The sequence below is a fragment of the Nelusetta ayraudi genome, unplaced genomic scaffold, assembly GCF_046127955.1.
Source record: "Nelusetta ayraudi isolate G7.1 ecotype Tasmania unplaced genomic scaffold, CSIRO-AGI_Nayr_v1 ptg000020l, whole genome shotgun sequence".
Classification (NCBI taxonomy): Eukaryota; Metazoa; Chordata; class Actinopteri; order Tetraodontiformes; family Monacanthidae; genus Nelusetta; species Nelusetta ayraudi.
In genome coordinates, this window is record NW_027466070.1 from 2,518,209 (window position 1) to 2,531,322 (window position 13,114).

At 54.3% G+C, this 13,114-nt stretch overlaps 1 protein-coding gene across 2 annotated transcripts in view; it reads left to right on the forward strand.

Moving 5' to 3' along the window:
• The first annotated feature begins 559 nt into the window (after nt 1-559).
• Nucleotides 560-13,114, forward strand: part of LOC142888913 (cGMP-inhibited 3',5'-cyclic phosphodiesterase 3A-like) — a 59,831-nt gene continuing 47,276 nt past the window's right edge. Inside the window, exon 1 of one of the 2 annotated variants that reach the window (XM_076027416.1) lies at nt 560-1,840. In XM_076027416.1, coding sequence (XP_075883531.1) covers nt 926-1,840 — 915 coding nt within the window. In that variant the 5' untranslated portion in view covers nt 560-925. The remainder of the gene's footprint in view (nt 1,841-13,114) is intronic. The other variant, XM_076027415.1, reaches the window with a different exon arrangement.

A 13,114-nucleotide genomic window follows, 5' to 3' on the forward strand; every position in this document is an offset into this window, starting at 1 on the left:
GCTCAAATTCTGGGTCAACCCCCTTTTCAGCACAAAGCAGTCTTTGCTGTAATTCAATTGAAAAATAAAACAGACTAAGGACTTTCATTTCAAAATGAAGGCAGACTGAGGAGTGATAGCGCCTGCGGGGCTGACTGAGGAGGAGATCTGGGGGGGCTCCTCTCCGCTCCTGCAGCATCTTCGAGTGGGAACTCGCGGGGGTGTGAATGAGCCGAGACTCGCGGCTGCTTGGCTGATATTGGCGACAAAAAACACTCCGGGTTTGGACCCTCGGAAGAAGAAGAAGAAGAAGAAGAAGAAGAAGAAGAAGAAGAAGAAGAAGAAGGGGGGGGGGGACCTGGTGGATAAACAGCGGCGTGAAATCCACAGCAGCCTTTTGATCCTGGAGTCTCGACGCGAAGCGGCCAAACAATGGACTCGGGGACGGGGAGCTCGTGCAGCGGCTCCCGGCACTGACCGGCGGTGGTGGTGAGGAGGAGGAGGAGGAGGAGGAGGAGTGGGGGTGTGGTGGGGTGGGGGCTCAGTCTGAGTCAACGGAGACGACGGACGCCGGGACAAAAGAAGGGCAGCGCGCGTGCAGCACGGATCCGTGTGAGGAAGCGCGTGAGGAACCCCGTCAGTCCCGCACCTGGAGAAAGTAACACGGGGGGAAAACAAAGGGAGCGACACCCCCCCCCCCCTCCGCCCGCTTCCCCTCCCCCACTACAAACCCACCGTGCGTAAATTGGAGGCGCGCCCTCGTGCGTTTTTTCTCCTCCACAATTAAAAAACAAACAAACAAACAAAAAAAAATCAATGTCGGCTCAACTTCGCCCCGTCCCGCGACCTCTACCTCCACCGCACCGCCGTGTCGGTGCGTGACACATACACACACACGGACACACGCACGCGCACTTCCTCATACTTTTGACGTCTGCCATGAGTGATGGCGATGCCCGCGCGGTCTGACAGCGCCGGCGCGCCGGATGGCAGCGGTGGCTGCAGCGCCGGAGCACGTGCCGCGCCGTGCCGTGAGTCGTGGGTGAGGCGCGTGTGCGCGAGAATCCGGAGTTCCCAGAGTCTCGGGAGGGCCGCGTGCGCGGGGTCTCTCTCGGTTTTTCTCGCTCTGCTGCTCAAATGCGCAGAGTGGAGAGACGCTGAAGGCAGCAGCAGCAGCAGCAGCGGCGGCGGCAGTGGCAGCAGCAGCAGCAGCAGCGGCAGCAGCAGCGGAGCCTCGCACTCAACCTCCCCCCTGCACTCGGCGGTCGCGGAGCTACTGCAGACCTGCTGGGGCGCCCTCTCGCCGTCGCTCACCCTCCTGTGTGCCTTCTTCTGGCTCGGCGTCTACTCCGCCCGCTGCGGGCTCCTCACGCACGCCGCCCTCTGCCTGCTCACGCTGTGCCACCTGGGCGAGGCGGCGGCGCGCTCCCTCCTGCTGGACGGCACGGATGAGCGGCACCTCTCGGCGGGCGCAGCGGCCGCGGTCGTGCTCGTGTGCGTGGCCGCCGGCGCACTCATGGTAGCGCGGCTGCAGCGGGGCACGTCGCTGATCCTGCTCGTGAGCCTGCTCAGGAGCGTCTCGCTCTTCTCGCTGCAGCGCGTGCGGGCCGCCTGGAGACCGTACGCCGCCTACCTGCTCGGAGTGCTGGGCATCCTGCTGGCGAGGTATGCGGACAGGCTGCTGCCCAGCCAAGGGAGACACAAGGAGGGCTGCACCCCCGTGACCGGAGCCAGAGAAGAGATCCCTGTACTTAAAAGGCGCAGGAGGTCCAGTTCTGTGATCGCCTCAGACATGGCACACAGTCAGTCCAGCAGCAAGTCGCACCGGCGGACCTCGCTGCCCTGCATCCAGCGGGAGCAGGTAGGAAGTTTGCTTTCTTGTCTTTTCTTGTCTTTTCTTTTCTTTTTGTTTTTGGCTGCGTGCAGCTTTTCCCTCCCGTCCGCGTTTATTGATTGGGCTTTATTGATATGATCCCGCGAGGAGGGAGCAGGGGGGACATTGCAAACATGTCTGCACAGGATGTCATCGTCATCATTTCTACTATTATTGAACATTATGGTCATTTATTATTATTATTATTATTATTATTATTATTATTATTATTATTATTATTATTATTATAAATAACAATAAGAATTAATATAATTATTGTTGTTTTGTGCAGCCACTGGCAGGCTGATGCATAATCAATTAAGTACCCCCCCCCACCCCACACCCCCATATTTTTCATATTTTCAATCCCCTCCAAAAACTACAACATACCTCCCCCATTTCCCCCCCTAAGAATTAAAATTCTTATATTTCCATCTTTTCCTTCATTTTTTTTTTGTTGCTCTTTGCCCGGTCTGGATAACATCGCACCTGCCAGATGATATCTGCTGCTCGCTCTTCACGGCGCACATTTGTAAAGATGCTATTTTCAGGTGGGCCGTGGCAATGAGGGAGAGATCCTTCAGGATGCTGGGTGTGTGATTTATCTCCTGGCTAATTCTTTCTGGCAGGCCCTCCCACCTTCCCGCCGCATCATCATCTCCCAACCGCTGACTCACAACTCTGAAATATATTTTGAACTTTTTTTTATATGAATTAAAAAAAAAAAAAAAAAAAAAAAAATCCCCCCTCCGTCCCCCTCGCTGCTCGTCGGTGCTCATCGTCTCTAAGTCCGCCACCTCCTCGTCCTCCTCCCCACCAATGGGGGGGCCCGAGCCCTATCGGCCCCTCGCTCGGCCCTCCTTTTTTCAGGGTGGAACCCGCTGAGCGTTGCCGAGCGTGTGAATGGGAACCAGACGTTTGCAGCGATCAAAAGCCCTCGTTGTGAGCCGGCGACTCCAGATGAGAGGCGGCACTGTCGGCCACTTGAAACACGGCCGGCTCGGCTCTTTAGCGCCGCTCGGTGTTGTCGCGCGCTTGTTTGTTTTTGTTTGTGGTCCGGCGTGCATCGGTTATGAAAAGAGCCTCAGATATTTTTATTTGTTTTTATTTTTTCTTACAGTTTGCATTCAGTCCTCCTCTCCTACCCCCCGATGAAGGCTTTGGATGTGCCCCTGGCTGAAGGTTTATTCCACTGTCAGTCACGATTAATCTGATACACGCTGGCCTGTTGGCTGCAGCCGCGGTGGACTGACGGTTGTTGTTGTTGTTGTCGTTGTTGTTGTCGTTGAGAACGTCGTCTCTGCAGGCTGTAAACGGCCTCAAGTCGAGTTGAGCTCGTCTTTGTTGCTCTACCTGCTGCTTGAGAGGGAAAAAAAAACAGAAAACATGGAGCAAAACACGGAGGCCTGCTCGTGCCGTGTGATGTCGTCGCAGTTTGATGCACACAAGAGGAAAGAGCGAGCGAGACGCAGCGTTTCAGCTCTCTAGACGCCTTCGAAAACAAAACAGCAGAACTGAGCCGCATGACTTCTAGAATCCAACGGTTCCGTCTGGACATTTACTGTCAACGTGCCCCCCCGCTGCGGCTGCTGCAGCTCCAGCGGCTCCAGCCTGAGATCTTTCCCCTCCTGGAAACGACGACTTGTACGAGTCAAATGTGACGGCTCATAACACACACACACACACACACTGGCAAACTTTTCCAGCCTGTCTGACTGTCGTCTGCCAGTGTGTGTGTGTGTGTGTGTGCCTGTGTGTGTGTGTGTGTCACCTCAGCCAGACTGGAGCCCCCTGCTGAGTGATGACGTCTACTACATGTTTTTGTTGTGGGATGTGTCCCGGTGGCGTTGGAACAGACCTTCTCTGGTCGTCACTCCACCCCCCATCGTGGCCCCGCCCCTCCCACCTCCCCTCCCCCGTCGCTCCGCTGCCCACCCCCACCCCATCGCTCCGCTCACCTCGCCATGATTGAGACACACATGGCCGACACATGCTGTCTTGTCTGTGTGGTCTGTAATGTGTAAACAAGCTGGCGCTGACCCACACCAGTCATCGCCCTGCTCCCCAGGGGGGCTCCGCCGACCCCTCCCACCCCCACCCCCCACCCCCCGCCCCTCCCTCCTCACCCCACCTGGGACCTCAGGACGCACATTTTTTGGATTGGGGGGTGGGGTGGTGGTGCTGGGGGACGATGTAAACGCCACATGGCGACGGAAACAGCCGGAGTGTCAGACGGCATAAAGTGTCTCATTGACTCCCCCCCCCCCCAACTCCTCTGAGCAAAGGCCCAGTGCCGGGAACGTGGCGCTTTCTCATTTTTTTTTCCAGGTAGAAACTCTTCAGCCGGCAGATCTTTTTACCGGAATAATGACATTTTAAATAAGCCGTGACGCGATCTGCCCTTTGTTGAGACGCCAGCGTGTTTGCATTAGCGCTGTTAGCCTGAAGTGCTTGGAGATTTCCGTCGGGGGCTGCGTTTGATCATTGACTTTTTGATTTTCTCGGGTCCTCTCCTTTCTGTTCCCCCCTCTCAGGAAACTCTTTCTTCTCTTCTTCTTCTTCTTCTTCTTCTGCTTCTTCTTCTTCTTGGAGCCAGGCTCGACCCTGGAGTGTTTTATAAAAGGCCCTTCAAGAGGGATTATTCGCTGCGTTAAAAACTGTTTATTCCGAAAATAAATAGAGCAGAGAGTAATCCCTCCGTCTCCTCTTCCTCCTCGCGGGCTCGCAAGTAAAGAAATAAAAAGAAAGAGAGAGAAAGCGCCGAGTGGTTTCGCCCCCCCCCCCCCCTCCCTGCCAACCGGCGCGGCCATGCTGCTCGCCGTCGCCGGCCGCAGATTTGAGAAATCCTCCCTCCTCCTCTCCCTTCCAATTGGCTGCCAGCCTGCGTTAGCGCGTTAGCGGAGGAGGTTATTCTCACCGACGCAGGAGCGGAGAGGAGGAGCGGTGGGGGTCATTATCAGCTGATCTGATGGCGATTAGCAAGGGGCCCATTTTGGCAGGGGCCGCTCCGCTCCTCCCTGCTAATAGAGAGCGACAGGCCGGCTGGAGGGGAGGAAGAGCTGCAGGCCGGCGGCGCGGATCGCTTTTCACCGCGCGCAAAGAAATTGGAGTCCAAGGCTGCCGGCGCTGCCGACATCAGCACTGTCGGAACTTTCTCTGTGCACCCGCGCAGGAAAAGAGGTACAAGGTTGCCAAAGCACATCCTCTTTAGGATTATATATATGTGTGTATATGTATTATTTTTATTTTTTTTGGTCTCCCTCCCTGCAAACCAAGGCCGGGCTAGCTTCAACTCGCGAGCAAGGCTAATCAGCCAGGAAAGGGAAGTGGACGCCTGCGAAAGAAAAAAGAGAGAGGAAAAAAAAAAAAGAGGCTTCTGGTTTTTTTTTTCGGGGGCTGCTTTCGTAAGCCCCTCCCCTTTCGCTCTGCTCCCTGTCCTCCCGCTGACACCGACACAAATATTATCCCAGCCAGGGGAGGAAATTCTTCCCCCAGTCGGCCCGATAAAGACGCCCGCCGTCCTCGGACCCGATGCTAATGACTTCCTGCGGCGAGGGATCCCGAGCGTACTCGCCGCCGCCGCCGCGGCTGCTGCGCTGTAAACGCTTCCTGTTCCGTCTTATTTTAGTGGCACTCTGGATAATTGAAGTGCGATGTTAATGGGAGGAGCGGCGGGGTACTGGGGAGGCGGCGGAGGCGGGGGGGGGGGGTCGCCTCCAGGCCGGTGATTTACCACCGGACCGCTGTCATCCCAAACAGCTTGTTTGCATTCTTAACACACGGCCTCATGGGATATGGTGTCTCTTTATTCTCCAGCTTCTGGATGGCGGAGCCTCATCCAGCCTCCTCCTCCTCCTCCTCCTCCTCCTCCGAGCGCCGTGGGGGCTTTTTGTGTCTCGTGATTGGACGATCCGTTTCACACTCTTCAGTCCCTGTTCGGTTCCAGTGCATTAGCTGCGCTGTGCATGTCTGAGGAGCCAAGAGGTGGAGGGAGCGGAGGGGAAGGAGTGAAAGTAGGTCACGGGAGGTTTTTGCGGGGCGGCCAGGCTAAACAGCCGACTCACTCTTACACCCCCCCCACCCACCGCCTCCCCCTCTCAACCCCTTCTGAATGGTGGAAGAGACTCTGGTTTGACTGATGCGGCTGCAGAAACCTTAAGCGCGTTCTTGGGCCCCAGATTTGTAGGCTTTGCCTCGGCGGTGCCGACGGCCCAGCGTGAAGCCTGCAGACGGCAGCCGGGCCAGGAGTCCACGGTTCTGTCTCGTCTCTGTTGAGGAGCCCTCTTGCTTCCAGCCGCTCAAGATGATAATCAGAGTTCATTCAAACTCTGGCTCTTGTTTTTGCACTTTTCTTTTCACTTGTTTATTTGTTTGTTTGTTTTTTCCACGATTACATTTTAAAGTATTATTTTTACTTTTGTTTTTTGTTTTTTTTTGCATGAGTGAAACGAGCAGTGACAGGACAGGAAATGGGGCGGTCAGACCAAAATTGATGGCTGTGAACAGGCTGACGGTGCCGTCAGGTTCGCTGGAACGACTTCAGCTGAGTTTCAGATGAACGTTCGGCGCGGCTGTTGTTTCGTTTTATGGAACTGTAACGCAGAGAAACACTAAGACCGCGATGAAGGCCAAACATGGGCCGCTGTAGTGCCGACAGGTCTACGATGAAGAAGCTGCCAAAGTCACATGACTAGTTTCATGCCAGTGCTTGACAGCTATAACCTCCGATAACCCTGAAATCTCACTCATCCATCGTTGCCAAACTTCCCATCTGAAACGCTCTCAGGCCGAAGCAGGAAGTGTTGCAAGTTTTCCCTAAAACACCACAGAAGAAGAAACGGAACAGAAGTAGCAACGACGACCGCCGCGGCCGCCGCTAGCTTCGGTTCTGTTTGCCATGTTCAGTTTGAAAAGGCTCAGGCAAAACCTCATTTTTACGATGCGTTAAATATTTAGTAGCCGTTGGTCCATATTTAAAGCGTTGCCCCCTTTTTATTTTCTCAAACAGCTTCCAGGGTGTGAATTTTTTCATTTGCACAAACTGCGATGGAAAATCCCAAAATATTCAAGAGTTGCAGTAAAACGTCACGGTGCCTTTAAATTCTTCTCTGGCTGTCTGATCTGCGTCCAGTTCTCGCATGGCCTGGCTCCTGCCCCGCCCCCTCCGATCACCTGAGCCCAACCAGGGCCCCGCTCCTCCCCGCTCCTCCCTGCCAACCCCGCGCTCTCGCTCGCTGGAGGCCTGATGGCTGCCAGCTGCTGCTGCAGGCCGAGGGCTCGAATCCGCTCGGGAGGAGCAGCAGTGCCGCGCAGGGCCCCCGACCGCAGGCGCAGCTGCAACCGCTAGACGCTCGCCGGCCTCCAGTCTGACACATATTAACACCTCGCCACGCTAATGCAACCGCCGCGCGCTAGGAACCAAACGACCGCCGTCGTCTGCAGCGAGTTATGGATTTATTGATTCATTCATTTATTTATTTATTTATTTATTTATCAACTTTACGTGTGTGTGTGTGTGTGTGTTGTCTGAAGAAGATTACACACTCACACAAACGCTCATGCTCCAGTCGCCTGCTCTCTGTTCTCATCCAAAGCAATTATGTCACCGGAGTTCACTGCGTTACCATAAGAGGCCGACGACTTCAGTGATGGAGGTGAACAGAATGTTCCTGGCACAGATGTGCGTAAGAGTGCTGTGTGTGTGTGTGTGTGTGTGTGTGTGTGTGTGTGTGTGTGTGTGTGTGTGTGTGTGTGAGTAAAAGTCTTACACAGACTGGACGCACATACACACGCAAATGTTTTCTGTATTTTTTGAGTTAAAGGTTTTGAACAGTGTTGCGCCAGAGTCGGCTAACGGCTAACGGCTAACGGCTAACTCACATCGGCCCTTGAGTGTTCTGAGGAGATGAGGTCGACGCATTCCCAATGGGAGGTGTCATGCAAAGTGTCTTCTTATACTTTCCCCAGAATGATACACAGGTCTGGTCTATGATGCATAAATCTTTATTATTTTTTTATTTTATTTTTTTAGTTTAACTTTGCATTTATGCTGTGCGGCCGTACTGCTGCGATTTCAATCCTGAAGCACTGCACATCCACGTTGTCCAACTCCAGCCTGGACCATTTTCAGCTGGTCAGCTGGTCCGTTAGCGTCCTGTTAGCTTCCTGCTAAAGCAGGAGGCGACGGCTAAAGGCTGCTGGCCTCGTGCGTCGATCGAAAGCTGTGGAATCTTGACTTTGACCTTCGACCTCTTGAATGTACTTTGGGAAACTTTTCTGATTTAGTTTAACTGCAGCCGTATTTTTCCCCCTCCTTTTTCTTTCATTCTTTCTCCAACATGAGAAGCTCTCCCTGAAGGCAGTGGATGTTATTCCTGGTTTTGTTCCGTAAACAACTGTCAGGACAAGAGGGTTTGTCCTCCAGCGATGGAACTGTACATTTCAATAAATAAATAAATAAATAAAAACAAGCTCTCAGGCAACTACATGAACGGGACGGAACTCAAACTGTGGTGCTGTGGTGCCAAACAAGCCTTTGAGGTGCAGCACTGCAGGTTAACAGAGTCCAGTCTGGATCTGCTGCAGCATCACTGAGAGGAGCTGGAGGCGGGGCCTCTTCAGTCACACCTGGAACCTCTTCCTCCTTCTCCTCCTCCTCATCTTCCTTGGCTCCCCCTTCTCTGTCTCCTCCTCTTCCTCTCCTCTTTCTCCACCTCCTTTTTCTCCTCACCTCCCTCCTCCTCCTGTGTCTTTCTCCATCTCCTCTTCCTCTCCTCCTCCCCTCCCCCCCTTCCACATTCTCTCTTCCACTTCCACCTCCTCTTCCTCTCCTTTCTCTTTCTCATCCTCTTTCTCCACCTCCTCCCTCCCCCCCACCTCCTCCTTCTCCTCCAGACACTGCTCCCTTACATGAGGGGACATTCCTGCTCTCGGCTCGCTGCTGAATGGGACAGGAATGTGCATGCGGAGCAGAGTCTGAAGGACGGCTCCTGTGGGCCCGGCCCCCCCCGCCCCCTCCCGGCTCCTCCTCCTCCTCCTCCTCTCCCTCCCCCTCCCTGACCTGAGCCAACATCACCATCCTGGGCTGTCACCAGGTGTGCAGCTGGCCTCTGCTGAATGAATAGACACTCTCACCAGGACCTGGGAAGTGTGTGTGTTTGTGAGATTCGGGCGGAGGGAGCGGGGGGGTGGACGGGTGGGGGGGGGCAGGCAGCCCTCCCCCTATATAGCAGCAGCCAGGAGAACGTGTAAAAATCCAATGGAAGGAACAGCTGCTAATTTGGCCACTCAGCGAACGGCGTGCAACCGTTTTGTTTGGGTCCTGCGATGTAACAAACAAAATTGATCCTGCAGCGTTTGATGGCTTTTGGGGTTCCGGAGGAGGAAGTGCAGAGCGCTGATACCTCAGATCCATCCTGGCTATTGTGTCTGCGCTGGAAAAAGCCCGGTCCACCGTCGCCGGCGCCACCGTCGCTGCTGCCGTGATTCATTTTAACAAGCGGGAACATTGTGAAACGCTTCCGACTCGGCCCGTCCAATAAATCCCAACACGGCCGGCTATTAATTGTGCGTGTTTCAGGAAACATGACAAGCTAATCCAGCGCCTTCAATCTAGCCTTGGGTGTGTTGCATCCACTTCAAATTCTTCATACCCCCCCCCGGCCCCCCCACCCCTCGCTCTCTCTTTTCGGAGCTTGCAACATCATGTCACCGCAGGACCGTTGCGTAACGTTTGCAGAATTACTGGCGGTTGAGAAAGTCTTCTTTTCTTCTCAGCGTCTTGCGGCTAACGGTGCTGCTGCGAAATGAAACGTGACCTTTCCTGCGCAATGCGCCGTTTTTAAGTGACATATTTATATGTTTTAAAAGACAAGAAGCATGTCTGTGTTTTCCAACTGCTCACACGCCGCCGGGCGTTTGAACCCGTGAGATCTTGCTCCGCTAACACGGCGCCAGGTGTGTGGCGGCGCTGTGGCGTTTCCCCCCCCGTCAGCCGGCGCGGTGCGAGGAAATATGTCATTTAATGTCCCCCCCTGGCCCCCCCGGCCGCTCGCTGGCTCGCCATGGACCCCCGTCTGTCCCCGCAGCCAACAAGGCCGCCGCTGTTCCTGCGCTCAGTGCCGTGTTTTACTCTCTAAATATGTTAGCAAAGGCGGGGGGGAATCCCGTCTGTACATCTGTCAGTCAGTCTGTCTGGGTTGGGGGCTTGTTTTTTTCACCGTCGCTTCCAATTAGACGGGTTTTGTGAGGCGACGTCGGCGAGCATCGTTTAGCGTTTTGTTCTTCACGCCGCAAAAAGTCCACGGTCTTCATTGTGATGGTGAGAAACTCCAAGCTTTTCTAAATTTATTGCTCACTCAACATTTGGTGAGAATTTTGAGCCATCTGAGTCAGTCTCCCAGATTGTGCAGAAATCCACTCACTCCCAGTGAACCCAAGCATGTGTTGAGTGGGGCCAAACCGCTGAGGGCCACTGAGTGACGTGAGCGTCTTGTTGGAAGCTAAGCTAATGAGAAACAATGTGTTGACTTGATGTGACGCGTCGTCCAGTCTCATCTCTGCTGTTGACACGAGAGCAAGGAGCCCGTTGAGTAGTGGAGTAGTGGTTCTGCCAAGTCGTCACTCATGCAACTACACAGTCCTGACAGAGGGGGGTGCCAGTTCCCGAACTTGGCGTTGACGAGGATTGTTACTGTTCTGAAATGAATAAAGCTAACAGTCACAGTCTCAAGACAATTAAACGGTCGGCTTCATCTCCGCCAGCTGTTCGTGAGGACGTGAAGGTGCCGCTTGAACTTTGTGTCGTGTGTGACGTTGGCTCGACGGCCGGACTCGGTGCAGCCGATCCTCAGCCGTGGCTCCTTCCTCCTTCCTCCTTCCTCCTTCCGCTCTGCACCGCTCTGCTAAAGCTGCACCTCTGAGCCGGAAGTCCTATTGTTTCAAACCGCCACACGTTCAGTCAATGACATTGAGACATTTTCGGCAGACGGACGGCGCCGTCACGTCACGTCGTCGTTTGGCTGCTGAAAGTTTCTTTAAAAAAAAAATAATAAAGTGGCCCTGCGTTTTTCATTGGAAGTTGGATGGAAGATGGAGGCTGGAGTTTGGAAACTCCCAGCTGTGTATGTATCTATTATTTTGCACTATTCGCACATGCATCTGTATCTGTATCTGTTCTCAATACAGTAGCCATCTGGCTACACACATGCGCACACACACACACACACACACACACGCACAGGCAGGCTGTCACCGCTTTGCGCTGCTTTTCCTGAGTCCACTGAGCAGCGTCAGGATGTCAGGAAGTTGCACTGGAACTGACGTGATGCTGCGACACACTGTGATTCGGTTGCACGTGGTCAGCCCTGATACTGTCCTGGGTGCACACAAACACACAACCCCCCCGCCCCACACACACACACACACACACACACACTCACGACTTCCTTTAACCTTCTACCAGCTCCAGCCGGTAGAGTTTGCTCCTCCGCCTCGGTGACGGTGTACCTTCCGGTTGTGACGGAAGCAGGAAGCCAGCGCGGGCCTAGCGGGCCTTGCGGCTGCTTGGACGGCCGGTGTGGCAGATTTAAATTTTACAGTCAAAGCAAAAACAACTGGTCGGAAGGTTTCAAAGAGCGGCGGGGGGAAATAAAGTTGCCTTCGTTCTTCTCCTGACTGACTTTGGCAAAGGTTATGTTTAGTTTCAACACTGCGCTGCTGGACAGTAATCTGCTGCTGATGACCAAAAAAAAAAAAGAAAAAAAAAATCCACTTTATAAGGGAGAGTTTTTGTCCAATCACTTCCCAAGTTTTATTATTTATTTATTTTGTAAAACGGGGCCCCTGCTTTCCAAAGCGCTCTGGGCTCTGCACCAGATGGATTTTGGAACGGTACCATCTGGAGCGCCAGGTCCGCCGTCCCTCCTCACCTCAGCTAACCAGCTAGCTCCTCCGTGTAGCGCCAGCCAGTCCGCATTCTCTTTTCTTTTTTTCCTTTTCCGTAAAGCCTGCTCAGGTCCGCTGCTCCGCGCTGAGAGCAGAGGTTGGAACCCGGCGAGCGGGAAATTCTAACAATGTGATTGAGTCGGACGCAGATGTTTGTTTCAATGCCTAAGTGCCTTTAGCCGCTTCAGGTTTGTCCGTACCGTGTTTTCCATTAGCCACCGTTCCGCTTGTCCCCCGTCCCCTGCGTTCTCTCCAGCGGGAGTGTGCGGCTTAAATTAAATTTTCATACCTGCGGTGGTGAAGCCTGAACCTCCCCCTCCTCCTCCTGCTCCTCCTCCTCCTCCTCCTCATCCTCCACAGTCCTGTCCTCTACGCTCTAGGAGTTTGACGTCAGATGCTTGAGCCGGTTTCGGCTCTCCACTCCTATTTGCAGCCTCTTCGTCGTTAATAATCAACCTCTGCCTACATTTATCTCATTTATTTTTTTTCTAGCCTCGGGTCTCTCGTTAGCTGTCAGGGTCAGAGCGGTCCGAGCCCTACGGCCAGCGGAATTGTGAGGGATTTGGCGGGTGAATGGTCAAGGCAAGAAGAAGAAAAAGGAGACGAAAACCCTTTCCATTATCGGCGCAACAAAAGGCACGCAGCGGTTTTGGCGGCGCTCCACAGAGCGGCGAGGCGGGAGGACTTCTGACGTCATCGGGAAACGTGACCCACTTCTGGAGGAGGAGGGGGAGGAGGAGGTGGGGGTTGGAGGGGAGCGGGGGGGAGGGGATGGGGGCCCTGAGTTGGTTGAGCAGATGTTGCACAGATGAGCCCACCCCCCCTACACACACACACACACACTCTGCCCGCCTGCCTGCCTGCCTTTATTTTCCACTCGGGTACCAACAGAAGGGGAACCAGTGGCACAGGAACTTCCAACTTTATGAGTTTGCACACGCGTAAACCCACGTTGTCATCGCTGCCCGCCTGCCTGCCTGCAGACGGTTTTTATGACTCATTTCGTTTTTGGAGCTTTTGCAACCCCCCGTCCCACTCCCCCACCCCTCACCCCACCCCACACCAACTAATGAAGAGAGTGAGAGTGGCAGCCATCGGCTCCTCCCACAGCCACCCCCTTTCCTGGTTATGTAAGGAAGCTGCAGCAGTGACCAGGTGACTGCTTCAGCCCACCAGCCCCCCCCCCCCCCCGCCTCCCACCCCCCACGTCATCAGTCGAGCGCTTAAGTTGTTACATAACTGCGGAGCCACTCTGCCTGGTCCGTCAGCTAGTTAGACATGTCACATGACCCAGTCTGGCTCTCTTAGCATCGCAGT